At 41.7% G+C, this 21,765-nt stretch overlaps 1 protein-coding gene across 1 annotated transcript in view; it reads right to left on the bottom strand.

Moving 5' to 3' along the window:
- The window catches only part of EFCAB6 (EF-hand calcium binding domain 6), a 132,338-nt gene that overhangs the window by 98,337 nt on the left and 12,236 nt on the right, over window positions 1–21,765 (bottom strand). The window contains exons 5-7 of the mRNA XM_087722207.1: window positions 19,905–19,971; window positions 10,482–10,618; window positions 3,430–3,551 (exon numbers count right to left, since the gene is read on the bottom strand). Of these exons, the coding sequence (XP_087578333.1) occupies window positions 3,430–3,551; window positions 10,482–10,618; window positions 19,905–19,971 (326 nt within the window). The remainder of the gene's footprint in view (window positions 1–3,429; window positions 3,552–10,481; window positions 10,619–19,904; window positions 19,972–21,765) is intronic.

The raw sequence follows: 21,765 nt of genomic DNA on the forward strand, positions 1-21,765 counted from the left end.
AGTCCACAAGTCTGAAAGTTGCCAAGTTTGAAGACCTTTGTACTAGACGACTGGAAAAGAGCTTCAAAAAAAAAGTGTGGGGGTGGCGGGAGATCCAGGAAACTACAGACCAATCAGCCTGACATCAATACCAGAACTATCCTGAAAAAGCAACAGATCTGTGAACACCTAGAAGCAAGCAAAGTTATAACCAGAAGCCAACACTGATTTGTCATAAGCACATCATGCCAAGCAAATCTTATTTCATTATTTGACAAAGTGACTAAATTAGTGGACCAGTAAAATGCTGTCGACATAGTATACTTGGATTTCAGTAAATAATTTGACAATGTAGTCCACAACCTATTTCTTGTTAAGCTAGGAAAATATGAGACAGACGGCATCACAACTTGTAACTGGCTAACAAACCACATTCAACGTGTAGTCGTTACTGGAACTGTATCTACACGGAGGGAAGTAAGCAGCGAGGTACCCCAAGGTTCTGCCTTAGGTCCAATACTCTTCAATACCTTCATAAACAAATTAGATGAAGGAATAGAAGGGAAACACATCAAATCTGCAGACACCAAGCAGACAGGAATAGCCAACACTCCAGAAGATAGGCTCAACGTCCTGATGGATCTCAACATTGAACACTGGGACCTCTCTAACAAAATGAAATTCGGGGTAGAGAAAAGTAAGATTTTACACTTAGGCAAGAAAAATCAAGTGTACAGATTTGGAGAAACCTGGCTCAATAGCAGTAACTGGGAGAAGGATCCTATTCTGTTGGCGTGCTGTTGTTGGTGCACTTCTGCGCTCATTCGTCGGCATGATTTAGAACTCGCGGTTTTGTCACCACAGTTTCGTCGGGCGCACTTTTGTCAAGCGCGCATATGTCCAGTCTAGTGAAAAGGAGGACTAGCAGGGGAATGATAGTAGTCTTCCATTGTTTGAAGGGCTGCCACAAAGATGAGAGGGAGGGGAGAACCATTTTCCAGAGCATCAGATGGTAATACAAGAAGCAATGGTTGGGAACTAATTAAGGAGAAGAAGCAATCTAGAACTAAGGAGAAATTTCCTGAGAGTGAGAACAAGAAACCAGTGGAAAGGCTTGCCTTTAAAAGTTGTGGGTGTCCTATTGTTGCAGAAAATGACAGGCTTTAGACTTCTCAGGATACAGGAAAAGTTTATTTGGCAGCCAGGTTCAGAAAGTTAGCGAAATAGCTAACATTGCAAATTCTGAACAATTTTCATTATTGAAGCACGCGTCCTTATACATTCTCAAAAGCAGCACAACACAGAAATACTTAACTCATTTCTTATTGGTTATTTTGGGGGGAAAGCCTTATAAGTAGATGAGGGTCTTACTTCTCCTTTTGTTACAGGTATGGACTACGTGTCATTAATAAACTTTATCTGAACCTTGTGGTTTGGACTTTTGACATAGGGACGTTGGCTGGAACATCTTGTGGTTAGAGAATGATGACATTTCCTTTAAGCAAACTTCTAACTGTCCCTTTTATGCCATGTCTTCATTCTTATATTTTAATCCATATTTTAATCTACTTTATTATCACAGGCGGCTTTCAAAAATTAAACTTGGGCAGCCATTCAACTGAAATGGCATTGGGTCTCCTGCTGGAGCAGGGAGTGGCACTAGAAAACCCCCAAAGTCCCTTCCAACTCTTATTCTGTTATTCTGCTGTATTTTTTCACTTGAAATTCAAAACTTGATGTTGGAACTAAATTGTTTTAAGTCCATCAGAACTGGTCATCTCCAATGGTTTGCTTCACTTTACCAAGACCATTTTGCTTGCATACCCATTCGCCCGCAGTACTTGTTCACTGCCTTGGGCAGCCTTTTCATCTTGGGTCATGTTCTATGTGCTCCACTAGTTGGTAGTTGACAATTTTTTGTTAGAGAAAAGTATAAAGAAGAACCTGCTTCCTGTTGCTTTGATTATTGTGGCATCAGAGCAACAACAGTGTCAGGCCTGCAGCCATATTCCTTTTGGAATGCCTGCCACATTTTGTATTGTTCTACTATGCCGTTTCTATTGTGGGAAAATGGGAGGGGGGATGGTACGGAGTTAAATGCAAAGTAGCCAAAACAAAAATCCTTTCTAGAAAACCAAGGTCATCCTTTGTCTCTGCACCTCTGCACCTGACTGGATCGGTGGAAGCTGCCAGCATGACAGTGGAAGATTGGACCATGGGATGGACTTATGGGTATAGCGGCAAGATCTTGAATCTTCAACTGGGTGGGGAAAACCAGGAAGCTTTCAGATTCGGGTTTTCCCAGATGTGCCAATATGGCTCTCTTAATAAATTGGAACTTTGAGCAGTACTTTGCCTTGGACTCTGACTTAATTTTGGATGCGGTAACAAGGGGGGAGAAATGGGTTTGTGTGTCTAAAAAAGGGTTTAAAAAAAGAATATAACTTGGTTTTGTAAAAAGTTTTATTTTTTTCTTTCCATATACATTCAAAAATATACATTCTCATGAGTACTCTTAATATTTATCTGCTCTCTTCCAGCATTTATCACAATCTGTTTAAGCATATAAAAACCATAATCGGGATTGCTTTCTTTCCACCCTGTACATCCATCTTATTTTGCAACATCCCTACTTCTTCTTTCTTCCCAACCTCCCTTCTCTACCTTCTTCTTTCCTCCTCTCCTTCCTCTTTTCTTCTTTCCTCCTCTCCTTCCTCTTTTCTTCTTCCCCTCCCTCTCCCCCACTCCTCCTCTCTTCTTCTCCTTCTTACCCTCTCTCCTACTCTTACTACCCCTTCCTTACTTCCTCTTCTTTACCCTTTCTTCTTTTCCCTCCTCTTTCTCCCTCTTTCCGTTGTTGCCGTTGGCTTATTTTCTTTTCACTCTGATGGATTTTTGGAGCGAAAGAATATAACTTGGAAAGGCATTCATATGTGAAAACATCTGGGAAAGCATAGGGATGAGTGAAGAGTGAACAGGCCCTAGAGAGAAAGGCTAGTCTCAGTAGACAGATGCATCCAGCCAGCCAGCCAATCAGTTTTGCCTTCCTGCGTGAATGGGAAGGGCAAGAAGCAGGGGAACAACCAATCAGGGCTTGCATGCCATCACCCAATCTCACCTGGAATTTCAGAAGTTGCCTTAAGAAACAGCTGGAAGCAGTGCAGAATACAAGTAGCTGCAGCATGAAATTGCCCTTTGGTTAAAAGGATTGTTGTTCATTGATTGAGTAATAATTTCCTTAAGGTTTCTGGATGGTTTATTGTTTCTCTTCCCCCCTACCGCCCCCACCCACCCACCAAGATTTTATAATGAGTGAGTTTGCTTGATGTTCCCATCTTGCAATAATACAGTCCCCTCCCTATATGTTATATATTAATTGGGAAAAACAAACTTTGTAGCAGTGAAATGATGGTTTAATGCTGCTTCCTTCAACCCGCTTAAGATGCCTACCTGAATCTATTCTCTTTTCAGCTCTCTTTTTCTTTTTCTTCTCCAAACTTATGCCAAGATATTGCAAAAATTCTTTATAATTCAGTGTATTTGTTCTTGAAATACAATACCGATTCCATAATCTTAAAAAAAACAAAAAACACACAGGTTCATTAAATTTTGGAGAATAAACCAATGTAATGTTTAACCATATATACAAAATGATGAATATAATAATCAAAATAGGAGCTATGTACGATATTTTCTTTAATTTGTAAATTCTGATCCCGAATGATTTATTATTTATCATTTCCCACTATATTAATTACTTTCTAGGAACCAATTTTTCCCTCTTCCTAATCAGCTTGGGAAGATTCTAAAAGAAAGGGACGTTCACCTTTTTACTTCTTTTTCTGAAACACACCCAGAAAGAAACATTTTGATTGCATTGTCTGTGTCACCCATACAACTTAGGACAACGTTGGCAACTTGAAGACTTTGATTCCCGGAATTCCCCAACTTGCACAGCTGTCATCTTTGCAGGGAGTCTAATTCCATATATCTTCAAGCTGCCAAGACTGACTTAGAAGAAGCCACTGGAAGGCTGTAATTCATGGCAAGTCCCCCCTGCCCTCGTTTTCCCTTTGAAAAAATGTTAAGAGCTTTTTTAGTTTATCATAAATAGTCAATATTCTACTTTGAGCTCAGATGCCTCCTTCAGCCCAACGTCTAAGACTATTCCAACTATTTCCAAATATTACCCTTAGATGTTGAAACATAATATTGTTGTAGGAAAAGACAGGATACACAAGCCAGCTCTTCAGAGAAGGAAAGTTTATTTGCGCAGGTTCAGAATAAATGGCCTGAACATTGAGTGAAATTCAGGAACTTCCTTATATAGTTTATCACTTTCAGCTAAAGCGATCTGTTAGTTTTGGAAACACCCCTCAAGATTTGCCCTTGAGTTACAGAAAATATGTCTACAGGATGTCATAATACATGGGTCAGCTAACGGACATGCATAGCTCGTATTTTGAGGAACTAACAATATGTGTCTACCAAACAGATTAACAGCCAAGCCAGCAGATAGGTTAAAATAGATGTTTTGCTTCAGCATATTTCATGTGCAGACTTCCTTCTAACCCGTGTCTAACCGCACTATGTCCTAAAAGCAAACCTTGCAATTTCTATGTGAACAGTTAAAGCTTAATATCATGAAACCCTAGTTTGGTTCAGGCTTGAGGCCTACTTTGGTTCAGCCTGCCATCTTAAATATCAGCACAGATAAAAGGGGAACAATTAGCAGCTTGTGTAAATAAACCAAAATAAGCCAAAGATCAAAAGCACTACAGTCAAGACCAGATGGGATCACTCTAGCTCTATTTCTGACTATCCCTAGAAGTAAGACAGCTGATACCTCTTCCCTCTTCTAAACCCTTGGACGTGAATCCTTACAAAATGTAAAAAAATAATAATGGGTATAGCTAGAATAGTCATAAGCTGACCTCTGAGTCAGAAGATTAGCAAAGTTTGGCCTGGTCAGTGTTTGGATGGGAACCCTCCAGAGCATCTTATCCTCTGAGGCAATATGCTGAACTGGAACATTATAAAGATATATCCTAGAAGCCAGTGGTGGGATTCAATTTTTTAATATTGGTTCTGGGGGTGTGGCTTTGTGGGTGTGGTATGGCTTGGTGGGCATGGCTTGGTGGGCATGGCAGAGAAAGGATACTGTAAAATCTTCATTCCCACCCTACTCCAGGGAAAGGAAATTGTAAAATCTCCATTCCCTCCTCACTCCAGGGGAAGGATATTGTAAAATCTCCATTCCTTCCCCACTCCAGGGGAAGGATACTGTAAAATCTCCATTCCCATCCCACTCCAGGGGAAGGATACTGTAAAATCTCCATTCCTTCCCCACTCCAGGGGAGAGATATTGTAAAATCTCCATTCCATCCCCACTCCAGGGGAAGGATATTGTAAAATCTCCATTCCATCCCCACTCCAGGGGAAGGAAATTGTAAAATCTCCATTCCCTCCCCACTCCAGCGGAAGGATATTGTAAAATCTCCATTCCTTCCCCACTCCAGGGGAGGGTTACTGCAAAATCCCCATTTCCATCCGATCAACTGAAACTCGAGAGGCAGAGGATAGATGGGGTGGGGCCAGTCAGAGGAGGTATTTACCGGTGGGAATGGTGATTTTATAGTATCCTTCCCCTGGAGTGTGTGGTGGGAATGGGGATTTGACATTATCCTTCCCCTGTCATGCCCACCACGCCAAGCCCACCAAGCCAACTCACGCCCACCAAGCCACGTCCACAGAACCGGTAGTAAAATCCCCATTTCCTCCAGATCAGCTGGACTCGGAAGGCAAAGAATAGATGGGGGGCTAGTCAGAGGAGGTATTTACCGGTTCTCCGAACTACTGAAAATTTCCACTACCGGTTCTCCAGAACTGGTCAGAACCTGCTGGATACCACCTCTACTAGGAGCAGATCTGGACCAAGTTGTGTCCACGAAGTACCAGGGCTTCAGCTTAAAGCAAGGGGATTTTGCATCACCTACTCACTTAGCTGATAGCTGATAGAATTGTATGTTAGACTGGGATGCTAAAAAATTCCCGGAAAACGTATTTCCATATAGCTGCCAACAAAATTATACGGACAGTGCCAGGGGGTCCCCAGGAGTCAAACTTTACCTTACAAAATTAATAAACAAACATGTACCTGTTTAATCAACACTAGACATTATGGAAGAAACTTTGAAAGGCTTTCTTGCAGCTCCCTTAAGAACCATTTTAAATTCAACCAAAGATGAATCCATTTGGCTACACACATTTTACAAATCTCTAGAGAATAAATGTCATCATTTTAAGTCAGGTTTAAATGCACCAGATAAAAATTTGTGATACTTTTTATGAACCCTCCTTTTGTTCTAGTAACATCCATTTAGATTTATCGCATGGAAGAATTGGATGCCAAGTACAAGATTTATTATCAAATAAAACCACATTTTGTTTTTTTTTCATGGCTCTGCTTTAAAAAGCATGGCTTCTGTTCTGTAATTATGTGCACCAAATTATAAGACGGGTTTTTCCTTTGTTTTCATCTAATTTTGGAGAACATGCCAAGTGCCCATAAAAAAGAGGAATATCAAGCAGCAAGCCCAGCTTGTAAATATGGGCTAAAATTTGTTTTGAGGTTGCTGGTAACAAGAGATATAAAATATTTAGAGCAAAGCAAAACAAATAAATAGTCTGTCCTAATTTCTCTCCCCTCTTCAGCTTAATGTTTCTGCTATTGCAGCTCATTACAGCTCTCTAAACTTTCCAAATTAAAGTTTTTCCAGGCTTCAGGAAAGATACAGACTCCTCATATTGAAGGGACCATATTTGCACCACAAAAGCCTGGGGCATTTAACAGCTACCAAGAGATGGCCCAAATTAACCCTTCGATGCCACGTAACAGTTGGTTGCGTTTATACAGCCCAAATCAGGGAGCCAACCCACAACACCGCTACTGATTTTTTTTTAAAAATACAATAGCCCAGCTATCAAAGAAACGCAACTATGCTTTTCATGATGAACTCTAGTAGGGAAGGGTTTTGCCATAGTCTTGTCTAGCCCATAATTGTGGGATTTTCTGATAATCCCCCACTCAATCTAAAGGGCTGTGAGAGGCAAGAGAGCCTCAACCTAGACAGTGGTCATACAAAGAGATATCACAGCTCACAGAAGGAACGGGGAATGTCGTAAAGGGACCCTTCCCTATTTCTCTGGAAAGTAAAGGCACAGGAGGGGGGGGGGAATGCTTTCAACTTGAAAGATCCTGTTATTGCAACCTTGCAATAAATGTAGTGTTGCAGAACTAATGAGACTTCCTACGAACCCAGGCTGCGACTCTCTCTCCTGTCTCCTGGAGTTATTCTTTTAGCCCACTACCAGTACTAATCTTGCTCAACATTTTGAGATCTTTTCAAATTGGCTAGCAGTTGCTATATAGTTTGCATATCCTATATGCCCATGATGGAGAACCTATGGCACACGTGCCAGAGATGGCACACGTGCCAGGGATGGCACACGTGCCAGGGATGGCACACGTGCCAGGGATGGCACACGTGCCAGGGATAGCTTGCAGAGCCCTCTCAGTGGGCATGTGCACCATCGCCAGTTGCTGTTCTGGTTTCTGGTACTGGTTTTCACGGGTGCCGGGGTGCTAGAAAACCGCCTGAAAACAGCCCCCCAAATGTCCAGAAAACAGTCTGTTTTTCGGGCTGTTTTCAGGCTACAAATGGCCCTGAAAATGCCTTGAAAACAACCTGAAAAACAGCCCCCCAAACCCCAGCCTGAAACGCCCCTAAAATGGCCAAAAAAGGCCAAAAAACAGGCATGCGCATGCTGGCTAGCTGATCTTCAGATTTCCGGCACTCTGGTGCATGCACACATTCATGCACATATTCCAGGTTGAGCACTCGGTACCGAAAAGGTTTGCCATCACTGCTATATGCCGCAGTGAGAGAGAACAGGCCTGGAGCTTTTGTGTGAGTCCCTTTCTTGCATTTTTCTCACCGTTTCCTGTGACTAAACATATCCAGCTCCAATAGTAAAACATATACCAGGATCATCCACAGAGAAATAAAAAAAAGTCAAGATAGTGGACACAACCACATGCCTGAACCTCTTTTCTCCTTCTCTATCTGCAAGCCACCATGTGAAAAAAAGGGCAGGGTTTTACTCACGTAACCGTGGTCAGCAACTAAATTTTTTTAAACCCCATTAGTGTGCCCTCTTGTAATCATCATCTGTAAACTTGATCTAATCCCTGAGTCCTACGTAAAATGCAATGTTCAGAAGACACAATACTCAAGACTTGCCCAATGTACAATCCAATGAAGCCATTACTTCAAGACAGTTGGAAATTACTGTATTTTTCGGAGTATAAGACACACCAGAGTACAAGACGCACCAAGGTTTTGAAGAGGCAAAATTTTTAAAAAGGTTTTTGCACTCTCCAAATCTCCCCAAAACGGGCCTGTTTTTTTTTCCAAAAAAGAAGGGCATGAATAGTCTTTAGGAGGCTTGTACAGTGCTGGGGGGGGGGGAGATGAGCATAAAAAGTTTCCGTGAAAAACGGGCCTGTTTTTTGTAAAAAATAAAGGGAATTAGGAAGCTTATAGAGTGCTCCTGGGGGCTGGGGAGGGGCAAAATTGAGCAAACAACAGCCCATTTTTCACTCATTTCTGCCCTCCGCAGCCCCCAGGAGTTCTCTGAAAGCCTCCCATAAGCTATGCACGGCCATTTGGTGAAGGGGCAGGGTTTCAGGAGGCAAAAAAATGCTGTATTCAGTGTATAAGATGCACCCAGATTTTCAGCCCCTTTTTTGAGGGAAAAAGGTGTGTCTTATACTCTGAAAAATACGGTATATTGTACTTCAGCTGATACAGCCTTGCGTTGCATTGTTCTCCATTTGAAACCACATCACCCTACCAGTTCATATTCAGACTCTTACAAACTACTATCCAGGTATTCCAAAAACCAGGTATCCCCTATCTTACATTTGTGCATTTTTAAAAAAATTCCTAAGTGAAGAACTCCATCGTCATATTAAACTCAACTCTTCACTCTAGCTAATCAAGATAATCTGTGGCTTCTCTTAGCAAAGTTATCCATAAGAAAGTCCCTCCCATCCAAAATTTGCAAAAGTGTATTTAACCCTCCCCACACTTTGAATGTAAGCATGAAAAGTATGCAGGCACACTTGATGACACTGTAGAACATTGTGTAATGGGTGACAGTTGATTTTTGAAGACCTCTATAAGATGTAGACTTTCTCTCAGATGATGATGAAGAGGATGGATTCTTACACACTAACACTAGTGTGTTCTTCAGCTATGGCTGATCAAGGAGAGTTATTTCAGCCCAAAACCAGCTGTTCAAGGCTCTCTGAATTCGTGACCCGACAAATGCGCGGACGACAAAAGCGTGCCAACGAAACCACGGCGAGAAAACTGTGACATCATCAATGCGCCCACAACAACGCACCCACAACAGCGCACCAACAGAAGCGCGATTTAAGTTAAGGTAAGGGTTAGGTTCAGGGTTAGGTTCAGGGTTAGGTTCAGGGTTAGGGTTAGGGTTAGGTTCAGGGTTAGGTTCAGGGTTAGGTTCAGGGTTAGGTTTAGGTTTAGGGTTAGGGTTAGGTTCAGGTTTAGGTTCAGAGTTAGGTTCAGGGTTAGGTTCAGGGTTAGGTTTAGGTTTAGGGTTCGGTTTAGGGTTAGGTTCAGGGTTAGGTTCAGGGTTAGGTTTAGGGTTCAGTTTAGGGTTCGGTTTAGGGTTAGGTTTACGGTTAGGTTCAGGATTAGGTTTAGGTTTAGGGTTAGGGTTAGGGTTAGGGTTAGGGTTAGGGTTAGGTTTAGGTTTAGGGTTAGGTTCAGGGTTAGGTTCAGGGTTAGGTTTAGGGTTAGGTTTAGGGTTAGGGTTAGGGTTAGGGTTAGGGTTAGGTTCAGGGTTAGGTTTAGGGTTAGGTTCAGGGTTAGGTTTAGGGTTAGGTTTAGGGTTAGGGTTAGGTTTAGGGTTAGGTTTAGAACTCGCGGTTATTACTTGTTCGTTGAAGGCGCGCTTTTGTCGGTGCCCTGTTGTTGGCGCGCTTCTGCGCTCATTTGTCAGCGCAATTTAGAACTCGCGGTTTTCTTGCCATGGTTTCGTTGGTCGCGCTTTTGTCGAGCGCGCATTTGTCGGTGAACCCTCTGAATTACCCTCCTGGATGTGTTAGCTGGATTTTATGATTCCTTTCTTCCATGAACCAGGAAATCATGGGGTGCAAACAGGACCATTGTGTCCCAAGGTCAGAATAACACCATTAAGTTATGTTAAAGAATAACAACGGATAAACAGGACTGTCATAGCAGCAGACATATTTTAATATCTATTATCTAGGGCTGCCATTGTTAAGGAAACACAACTTACTAAAATAAACCTCCGTCTATTAAAATAAACATAATAGTAATTACTACATGTCAGGTAAGCTTCCGGTAGTGATTCTAAAAGTGCCTTTCGCTTGTGCTTTTACTTACTTGTCATACTCGCAATCTGTCATCTTGAAGCAGTTGATTTCAAGAATCCTTCTAAGTTCATGCCGCTGGATCTGTCCATTTTGATTATAGTCAAAAAGTCTGCAAGTTTTGATGAAGTGCTTGATCTTTTTAGAAATCTGTTAAGAATTTTCAAAAGGGTTGTATTGAAATACCAAAGTGTCCTTACTGCTAGTTCACATTAATATTGAGTTCTGATATCAAATAGTATAACAGTATGAGTTACTATTCCACCAAAGGATTTTAAATTTCTTTTCTAAATATCATGAGGGGCGGGGGGGGAACCCAATGTTGTAGAAGTTGCGCAGTGGAAGGGTTTCTTTCAAACTTACGTTTGCAAAAATTAATTTCCAAAACTGTACTTTAATCCTGAGCTAATTGTAAATACATGCAAGACATTTGTTCAACTATTGAAAGGTGGAGATTGACTGAACATAATATTGAGGAGAGTAACCTATTTAAAAGAAACAGCTGGGTGAATAAGTATTTGCAAAATGCTAGTATTCTGCATAGTAAATTATCCTTCAAAGACAGAAAGAAGATGTGTTAGAATTCCTACAAAATTGTATCAAAATGAGATTGATGACTTTTATAGTCCTCCTTTCTTTTTTCCACCTGTACAAAACTGTATGGTAATATAGCAGAAAGTACATTTTGAAAGCATAAGATACAAATCTACATTTAGTTTTACACACAATTTCCATTTCAATATCTCTCCATTTGCAAGTAAAATCCCTGCTGAAGCACCTGATCCTCCAAGACACTTTTAGAGGGTGAAAGTCGAGGATCTACCTCCCTCTGAAATCACATCCATATTTTTAAAAAGAGGAGCAAGGAATTGTCAGAAGGATGGGTTGCATTTGTTGCAAAGAAAAAATATCCATTTTCATGCAAAATATCCCCAAGAAGGCAGGACAAGCAGTTACTAAGGTTTGCTTTAAATCACGTGGTATCAGCCATCCTATAGATCACTAGATACACACCAGGGGTGGGTTTCAACCGGTTCGTGGCGGTCCCTGCGAACTGGTTGGTCGGCGAACCCGGAAGTAAGTAACTTCCGGGAATGGCAAAGGGCCCACCCGCCCGCCCGTGGTCCTTACCCAGTTTTGACGAGTTCTGCGCTTCCACGCATGCGCAGGACGCATACAGCGCCTGCGCAGTCCTCCAGGAGCAGCTGGAGCATCGCACAGATGCTAGTACGCATGCGTGCACCGCGCACGTGCACGAGGACGCCGCCGACCCCGTTCCAACCGAACCGGTTGGAACGGGGCGAGAAACCCACCCCTGATACACACTCTACATAATAAAACATAATAAAGCACCAAAGGACAAGAAAAGCAACTTAGAACCAAGGAGAAAATTCCTAAGAGCAATCAACTAATCCAAGCTTGCTTCAGAAGAGACTGGACAGCCACTTGTCTGAAATGGTATAGAGTCTCCTGCTTGAGCAGGGCATTGGACCAGAAGACCTCCAAGGTCCCTTCCAACTCTAAATGAATGTTCTATAAACAAATAATTCATTGGAGAGTCAGACAACATATACGTTTTTATACATTGTCTGTTCACAGCAATGTGAAATCACAGCTGTTGGATTTCATACTCATTGAGTTCTTCCCAAGAATCTAGGATGTTGTAATATATTAGCATGGTATATGTGTAGATCTAAGCAATATGGCCTTTTGTAATTAACAAATGGAAATTTTGTCAAGGCACAGATTTTCCAAGTTCTGTCTAAGAGTTTTTGGTATGGCGTCCAATCTGCCAATAACCACTGCGATCACCAAGGCTGGTTTATGCCATAATCTTCTAGCTTCAGTTTTCAGATCTTGTTACTTGGTCATCTTCTTCAATTCTTGGTCTTCTATCCTACTATCTCCTGGTATTTCCACATCAATTATCCACATTTTCTTCTTTTCAACCGTAGTTAAATATGGTGTGTTACGAACCAAGATTTTATCGGTTTATATTCAGAAATCCCACAATCTTTTTTGACCTGCTGATTTTCAACTACTTTTCCAATTCTGTATTCTCATCAATTTTTCATTAGTGGAAATGATACTTTTTATGTATTTATATACATATGTGTAATTTTTATTATTACGGTTCATCGCAGTCAGACTGATCTTCAGAATGTATTTGGTATTTTTTACCCACCTAACAAGTCCCTCCCAAAGACCTGGGATAGGCAGATGTTATTGTTTGATAGTATTCAAGATGTTATTGCAAAATGAAAGCGGTTCCAAGTAATGCTGCCTTTCGCAATTGACTGATGGCGGTTTTGCCAATGCGGATGACGCTCTTCGTGTATTTTGGGGTTGCACCCAAAGTGCCTATCCCTACTGGTACTATCTGCTTTCTTTTGTCATCGTCCGTCTACTTCTATTTGTAGGTCTTTGCATTAATTATTTTCGGCAGTTCCTTCTTTTCTGTTCCGCTGTCTCCAGGTACGGCTACATACACTATCCACACTTCTTTGTCTTTCTAATTACAATGCAATACAATACAATACAATAGCAGAGTTGGAAGGGACCGTGGGAGGTCTTCTAGTCCAACCCCCTGCCTAGGCAGGAAACCCTATACGGTTTCAGACAAATGGCTATCCAACATCTTCTTAAAGACTTCCAGTGTTGGGGCATTCACAACTTCTGGAGCAAGCTGTTCCACTGATTAATTGTTCTAACTGTCAGGAAATTTCTCCTCAGTTCTAAGTTGCTTCTCTCCTTGATTAGTTTCCACCCATTGCTTCTTGTTCTATCCTCGGGTGCCTTGGAGAATAGTTTGACTATTCTATTGACAAATATTAAGTCTGGAGTATTACGTGGCAGGTGTTTGTCTGTTTGAATTCTAGTTCTAGGGTACTTTAGCTTTTTCATTTTCTATTAGGGTTAGAATCTTGTGGTCCTTAAAAAAAAAGCAGGAAGATTCTGGATAGACTTTCAAGATTCTGCTAGGGGACTCTATTATAAAGTAAAATTCATAGAATCTTTATAAGGTCTATTTCAGTGGTGGGATTCAAACATTTGTGTTGCCGGTTCTGTGGACATGGCTTGGTGGGCATGGCAGGGGAAGGATACTGTAATATCTCCATTCCCAGGGAATGGAGGAAGTTACTGCAAAATCCCCATTTCCTCCTGATCAGCTGGGACTCAGGAGACAGAGAATAGATGGGGGCGAGGCCAGCCAGAGGTGGTATTTATCGGTTCTCTGAACTACTCAAAATGTCCGCTACCGGTTCTCCAGAATGGTCAGAACCTGCTGAATACCACCTCTGGTCTATTTCTTGGCTTGACCGACTTTTGGGCTGGCTTCTTTGAACTAAAAAAAGTTCTTGCTGAATACTGAATACTAAATAACAACCATGGTGACTCTCTTTATGATTGTTGTAAAACAGTAGTGAAACTGAGTCTAGTCATGTGGTGACTTGACTTATGGCCGCAATTGCTTACTGCTGAAATTCCAGTCTCAATTGTGGTCATAGGTTGAAGACTGTCTGTGCAGAGTTCGGCAACTAAGGTTCACCTACAATCCTTGAAGGAACAATATGGAATTGGGTTGGTTGGTTGGTTTACTGAAGACCACCACTCAACCTTCTTGGAGGAGCCCCTTTCCATTTCAAGGTTGCTTATTGAGCCTGTCATCTGCACATCTATAACTGTCTGGTTTGGTTCTGCAACCCAACAAGACAGACACAGATTTCAATGGATACCGTATTTTTCAGAGTATAAGATGCACCTTTCCCCCCCCCCCATAAAAGAGAGTGAAAATTTGGGTGCGTCTTATACACCGAATGTAGCCCCACCCACTCAACGGTCCCCCACCCTTTGGCCTTTGCCTCCCAGCAATTTACCTCTTTGCAGCAAACGGGCCCTTGGGGAGGCTTCAATAAGCTACAGCAATCCCTGCAGCCTCTAACAGTGATGTTCTGGAGAAATTGAAAGTGAAACTAGCTGTTTGCTCCACATGGCAAATTGCTGGAGGCATATATTTTTTTCTTGTGCTAATCAGCCTTCCATCCTTCCGAGGTGGGTAAAATGAGGACCCAGATTGTTGGGGGCAATATGCTGACTCTCTGTAAAACCGCTTAGAGAGGCCTGAAAGGCCTATGAAGCGGTATATAAGTCTACTGCTATTGCTATTGCTATTGCTATTTGCTTAAGGTGACCAGACGTCCTACTTTTGGCGGGACAGTCCCGATTTCTAACAATTTGTCCCGCATCCCGCAGCGTTTTTAAAAAGTCCCGATTTTGGGAAAGAATGCACAACGCAGTCCTCTCCCCTGGCACCCCACTGATTAAAGCGCTTTCTTTCGCCCACAGCAGAGCTCGGACGGGCGAAAGGAAGCGCTTTAGTCAGGGGGGTGCATGCCGGGAGGAGAGGAGAGATTCCTCCCAGCACACACCCCACTGATTAAAGCGCTTCCTTTCGCCTGCCCGATCTCTGCTGCGGGTGAAAGAAAGCACTTTAATCAGTGGGGTGCGTGCTGGGAGGAATCTCTCCTCTCCCCCTGGCATGCACCCCACTGATTAAAGCGCTTTCAGTGGGGTGCGTGCCGGGAGGAGAGGAGAGAATCCATATAGACCAAATTTTTAATGAAGAACCACACCCCCACACCCCGTCAATGGCGTCCCACTTTACCAATGTTAAAATCTGGTCACCTTATATTTGTTGCAAGGAGGTAAGTCAACAACTATAAACGTCTATAGAATGTTCAAATTGTTAAGACTTATTTTTTAAAGACCGCATTATTATTGTTCTAGACAACTTAACAAAATGAAGAAGCTTTTAAAAATAAATGCTTGATCTGAAGAGGCCCAGTGCTATTGTTTTAAAAAGTGCTATTTTTTTTTTAAATAGCAGAGAATAACTATACTTCCAGAAAGCACATTTTAACAGCGTCTGTACAAGTATAGTCTGAAATATAACACTATAAACAGTGTATATTGTCTGTACTGTTTGTTGCAAGGAGGCAAATTTCTGGGAGGCAGAGGCAGATATTTTTCCCTTGTTTTCCTCCCCAAAATATAGGTGCGTGTTATACTTCGGAGCATCTTATACTCTGAAAAATACGGTAATTAGAACTGTGGAAAAAACAATTGCTACCAACCTGCCTTCCATTGAGGACCTGTATACTGCACGAGTCAAAAAGAGGGCCGTGAAAATATTTACATCCTGGACATAAACTGTTTCATCTCCTATCCTCAAAACAACACTATAGGGCACTGCACAACAGAACAACTGGACACAAAGACTGTTTTTCCCTGAATGACATCACTCTGCTAAACAAATAATTCCCTTGATACCGTCAAATTATATACTACGTCTGCACTACTATTAATCTTCTCATCGTTCCTATCACCCATTTACTCCCACTTATGACTGTATGACTATAACTTTGTTGCTTGTATCCTTACGATATACTGATTGTTTCCTAATATGATTTGATTGTTTATTTGTACCCTATGACTATCATTAAGTGTTGTACCTTATGATTCTTGACAAATGTATATTTTCTTTATGTACACTGAGACCATATGCTCCAAGACAAATTCCTTGTGTGGCCATTCACACTTGGCCAATAAAGAATTCTATTCTATTCTATTCTATTCTATTCTATTCTTTCCCCCCATTTAGGGTTGGAGAGTCCAGAAAACCTTAGTTGTGCAGATACTGTTGTTGGTTTATAATATTAGTTCTACAAAGTCTTTGTCAGTTTAAAAAATGAACAAACAAACAAGCCCCTTCCAATGCAATTAATTAAATACAAAGAATGAATACAAAGAACAATGCTCATGTGTGATACATCACAAGAGAGATGCTTCTATCTAAAGTAGTTTCACACAAACACAAAGACGTAGGGTCTTAAAAATAATCTAAAAAAGGAAATAACAAATTTCTAAGCAATAAATATGCTTCTGCATCACTTTACAGTTGAACTCTTTCATACAAAATTGCAAATTAAAAAAAAAATTATTTGGAATTGTTCCCTCCCCCATAGCCAGAGTGAAATTGTTTTCAAAAACCTGTGCACACACACACACAAAATCAAAGATATGGAAGGCCACAGCTGTGGAGATATGAAGTGCTATTCTGCACCAAATGAATTGGAACAAAATAAGTACAGCGACTGTTATGCTGTTCATTTTGGCTCCATTCTTTTCAGTAGCACAGTCTAACTTGTCACTTCATATTGATTCCATCTGTTTACACTCTGCAGTGAATTGGCTTCCTATGGCGAATGTTTCCTATTTACCAGCTGGTAAAGATGGGCCAAACCAGATAGGAAAGAATTAGATTATTTTCAAATCCCCATAAACACAAAATGAAAAGAGAAAAAAAAAGAACTTTACTATGGAAAGGGAATGGCAACCTTTTCCTCTCCCTTTTCATTTCTTCTCAGCCTGCTTTGTAGTGTTCTGGCAATTGAAAAAGCCCTTATGTTGGCAGAAAGATGTTTACACCTTAACGTACTGTTGTTTATTGCATATGTGAAATCCCTGTTGATGTGATGCTAATAAGATTCCTGATGCTGGATTTTTTTTTAAAGAATTAAAGGATGTCTGGATTTTAAACCAGGCATGGTCTGTTCTGTAACCCAGAAAGCTGAACAGAGCTCTCTATACCATTGTTCCTCAACCCTGACAACTTGAAGATATGTGGACTTCAACTGCCAGAACTTTCTAACCAGCATGCTTTAAGATATATCGATTTCAACTTCTAGAATTCCCTAGCCAGCATGTTAACTGGGGAATTGTGGGAGTTGAAGTCCACATGTCTTAAGGTTGTCAAGATTGAGAAAGATTGCTCTAGAGACACTGAGGTTTGGTGGCAGCAGTGCCTCAGATAGAAAGTCCATACAGAGAGTGGTAAGGACAACCGAGAAAATTATAGGAAGCTCGCTTCCTTTCATTCAGGATACTACTTATAGGCGCTATGTGCTTAGAGCTCAAAGCCTTGTTAGAGACCCCACACACCCATTCACGATTTGTTTCTGTTGCTCCCCTCTGGAAGGAGGTTTTGAAGTATTTCTAGCAAGACTGCCAGATTCTGTAAAAGCTTTGTTCCCTATGCCAGCCGTCTGCTAAACTCACAAGATCCATTTTTCTCACCATGTACATGTACATTCAAACTAGACTGTGTTGTTTCTCTATGTCATATAATGCATGTAGCTATATGCATAATTTTGTATTTGTTTATTTTATTCATGGTTAGTGAGTGTATAATGGAGGTGGTGACCCTTTGAGAACTGAATGTAACAAAATTTCATTTTAATGTATGCTGATTAGTTTACATTCAAAGTGACAATAAAGTTCTTTTCTTTTCTATTCTATTCTAAAAATTACTCTGTTTCCCCAAAAATAAGACCTCCCCGGATAATAAGCCCGATCGGGCTTTTGAGCACATATTTTCCCCGAAAATATTGCAACATAGCAGCAGCCATGAGGTGACCACGCTCACCGCCTCCTGCACCTCAAAAACAATAAGACCTCCCCAAAAATAAGGCCAAGCGCTTATTTCAGGGATCAAAAGAAAATAAGACCCTCACTTATTTTGGGGGAAACACAGTAAAAAAAATCACTTCATTAATGTGGCAACTCACTGGTGACTCTGCTTCATTCACCTTCACTCGACCAATTAGATCCCACAGATTAGGCCTCCTCCGAGTTCCATCAGCCAGTCAATGTCGACTGGCAACCACGTGGAGGAGAGCCTTCTCTGTGGCAGCTCCGACCCTATGGAACGAACTCCCTGTGGAGATTCGTACCCTCACCACCCTCCAGACTTTCCGCATAGCCCTTAAAACCTGGCTGTCCCGACAGGCCTGGGGCTAAAGACCTTAACCCTGCCCGAATAGTATGAATGTTGTGCTTTTAATGATGTATTGTCTTATATGTAACTTGGTTTGTCCTCCCCTCCCCCTGAACTGTGAGCCACCCTGAGTCCCCCCAGGGAAAAGGGCGGCATACAAATAAAGTATCTTATCTTATCTTATCTTATCTTATCTTATCTTATCTTATCTTATCTTATCTTCATAGCCAAACTGAAGCACAACACAGCCATGGAAACCCTGAGTGATGATGGAGAGGTTTCATTGCTGTGATGAAAACATGTCTTGGCTGCAATTTGCCCTGACAGTTCTTTAATATGCAAATAGCTGACAGTCTTGGGTGCCAGAGACAGATGCCCTTCACCAGAGACCTTGTCTCGCACCTGGTAGAAAGCCACCTGGGCATGCAGGCATACACTGGGTGGTGCCAATGTGCTAAGGCCAGGCTGCAACAACAACTTCAGATTAGACTGTCACTTCAAACAGCTCTGAGAAACCAGCCCTGGTCAAGAGACTTCGACCAACTCGAGGAATTCACCTTGAATTAGGTGCAATTCAGACATTTTTACTATTGGCAATGAATACCCTGTTCCAGGAATCCAGACTTCATTTTCTAAAGCAGTGTTTTCTCAAACATTTCTCAACTTGAATATATGTGGACTTCAACTCCCAGAATTCCCCAGCGAGCCTTGCTGGCTAGGGAATTCTGGGAGTTGAAGTCCACGCCTCTTCAAGTTGCTACGGTTGAGAAACACCACTCTAGAGGATGGTTAATCTTGAAAGGGAGAGAATGCGCAGGCAGAATGAGACTTCTAGCGTAAAGATACTGCAAGGTATGGCCAAAAGAGTCAAAATGGCGGTACAGTTGAAGCTCTGCCGGTTTTTCATGGGCTTATAACTTGGCTTTTTGTTTTGCTCCATCCTGCAGGCTTTTGCACCATTCTCTCCCACAAATGCTGAGAATGTCTACAGCTGATGGAAATTCGCAAGGGACTGGTCTTGCTCTTTTAGCACTTAAGATGCCAAGGATCGTGAAATGCAGGAGAAGAAGGCCTCTGAATCCTTCACTGTCTCCAAAAAATGCATGGGGATTTCCCCTTTGCTGTGTCCTGAGATTGGGAGATCAGTAACAAGAGTGCAGGCCAGTGGTGGGTTGCAGGCAGTATGCCCCAGTACGGGCATACCAGTTCCTGCCCGGAGCACTGAGTACCGTTCCAGTATGATGCTCTAGAGGGCCCTCCCACCCGCCCATCGCCCTTACCTGTATTTGAACGCTTCTGCGCACGTGCATGGCGCATACGGTGCCTGTGTGACACTCCGCTGAGCAGCTGGAGGCTCATGGAGGTGTCTCTGGAGGGCAGGACACATGTGTGCATTCATGTGGTGGACCCCGTGCCCTGTTGCACCATACCGGTTGCACCGGAATCCGGAACCCACCACTAGTACAGGCCCTTGGGTTTGAGGGCAAAACGTTTCGCTAGGGGCCCCTTCCGTGAGGCCCTTCTGAGTTACAACTAGCTCTTGAGTTTTGCAACATTGGGGATCCTGTCTGAGGTGGAAGCCCCTTTGTGGGTTGGTACCTTCTCTCGTAAGAGGCACTCCATCTGGCTTAAGGTCCTGGTTCGGCTTTCTCGGAGATTATTCCACCTGAAAAAACAACCAGAAATTAAGATCGCTCAGTTCTTTTGATCAAGCCTGCCCTCTTACCAATAGTTTTAGCTGGAGATGAAAATAGAACTTCTGGTGGCAGTTCAGTGGCATTCCTTTCTTTTTTTTCGGAAAAGTTTTTTTTCCATCACCACTCTTACATCATTAATCTTACAGTGTGTCATCTGGGCACATTCTTTGTGCCATCATATTTAACAGTTACATCATTTTTAATCTATTTTATCCTGCCTTGACATTTACATTTCAATTACCTTTTAATTTAACGCCTCCCCTATAATTCTATGTTTCCCCCTCCCCAAATTATTCATTTTTTCTGTTTCTTTTTGTCTATATTCATTTTCTATCCAGTGATTAAAAACATTCCCCATATCTTATAATATTCTGATTCTTCCTTCTCTTTAATTGCCTATGTTAATCTGTTCATTTCTGCACAGTCTAATATTTTTCTAATTACCTCTCCTTCTGAGGGAACTTTTTCCATTTCCCAATTTTGTGTAAATACAATTCTAGCTACAGTTATTGCATGAATAATTAAATATACATTTTCTTTACTATATTTCTCTCTTAAAATACCCAACAAAAATAGTTCCAGCTTTAAATCAATATGCTGCTGTATCATCCTTTCCAACCACATGTGAATTTTTGCCCAATATATATATATATATACATATATATATATATATTTGCCTCTGCACATGTCCACCACATATGATAATATGATCCCGGAGTCAGGAGACACTTCAAACACTTGGTTGATTTATCTTTGAACACTTTTGCCAATCTTTCCGTGACATATGCCATCTATAAAACATTTTATACCAATGTTCTTTATATGCTGTTGCCATTGTTAATTTGGCCACAGTTGTTTCTGAGGAGAAATCTAGATCAGGAACCAGGAGTCTTACAGACAATTTTTTTACATCATCCTTTTTTGTTTTAGTTTGAACAGCCAAGAAGAGAGGAATTCTGCCATGAAGTAGAGAATATAAACCTCTGCACCGCATCCTTTCCCCGATTAAATCATTCCTCTCTTTGGCAGCACAGAAGAAAAAAGAACTCAGTTTCAGATGCTGAGTAAAACTAAATATCTCTCCTCACCCCAGCTTCCCCTGTCTGACTAGCAATGGGTTTCCCATCCTTTTATCTACCTCAGCTTTTAATATTGGTTTACAGATGAGCAAAAAACAATGCAAGTATGCCATAATAAGGCAGAGTTTCTCAACCTTGGCAAGTTGAAGATGTGTGGACTTCAACTCTCAGAATTCCCCCAGCCAGGACAAAGTCCGCACAATTCAAGCAGCCACGTTTGAGAAACACTGCGCTAAGGATTTACTTCTACACAGTGTTGTCAGTTATGCAGCATTTATGAGACTGTGCCACATCTGGAAGGTTCTTCAGAGGACATGAGGCACAAAAATTTACACCTCTGTGCCCAGAGGTGGGTTCCTACTAGTTCGCACCTATTTGGTAGAACCGGTTCGTCAAATCTACCGAACCGGTTAGAAGAGGTTCCACCAGTGGACCCGGAAAGCAGGCCACACCTACAGAAGAGGTTCCAAAAAATTTTTGAAACCCACCACTGGTCCTTGGATATGATTATTCTACTCTATGATGCTCATATTTATAAAACTCAGTGCCTCTGTGAAAGGTAAGGATGACTACTGCGTTTGAGGTGCAATCAGAACATTGCGTGTGTTGAAGTTGTTTTAACGCAAACCAAAGATGCCTTTTAAAAAACAAGTTTACATCCTATTCTTATGCATGCCAGTGCTG

Source organism: Thamnophis sirtalis, unplaced genomic scaffold (assembly GCF_051295495.1).
Source record: "Thamnophis sirtalis isolate CommonGarterSnake01/CBP01778 unplaced genomic scaffold, rThaSir2_p1.2 scaffold_9, whole genome shotgun sequence".
In the NCBI taxonomy this organism is placed as follows: domain Eukaryota; kingdom Metazoa; phylum Chordata; class Lepidosauria; order Squamata; family Natricidae; genus Thamnophis; species Thamnophis sirtalis.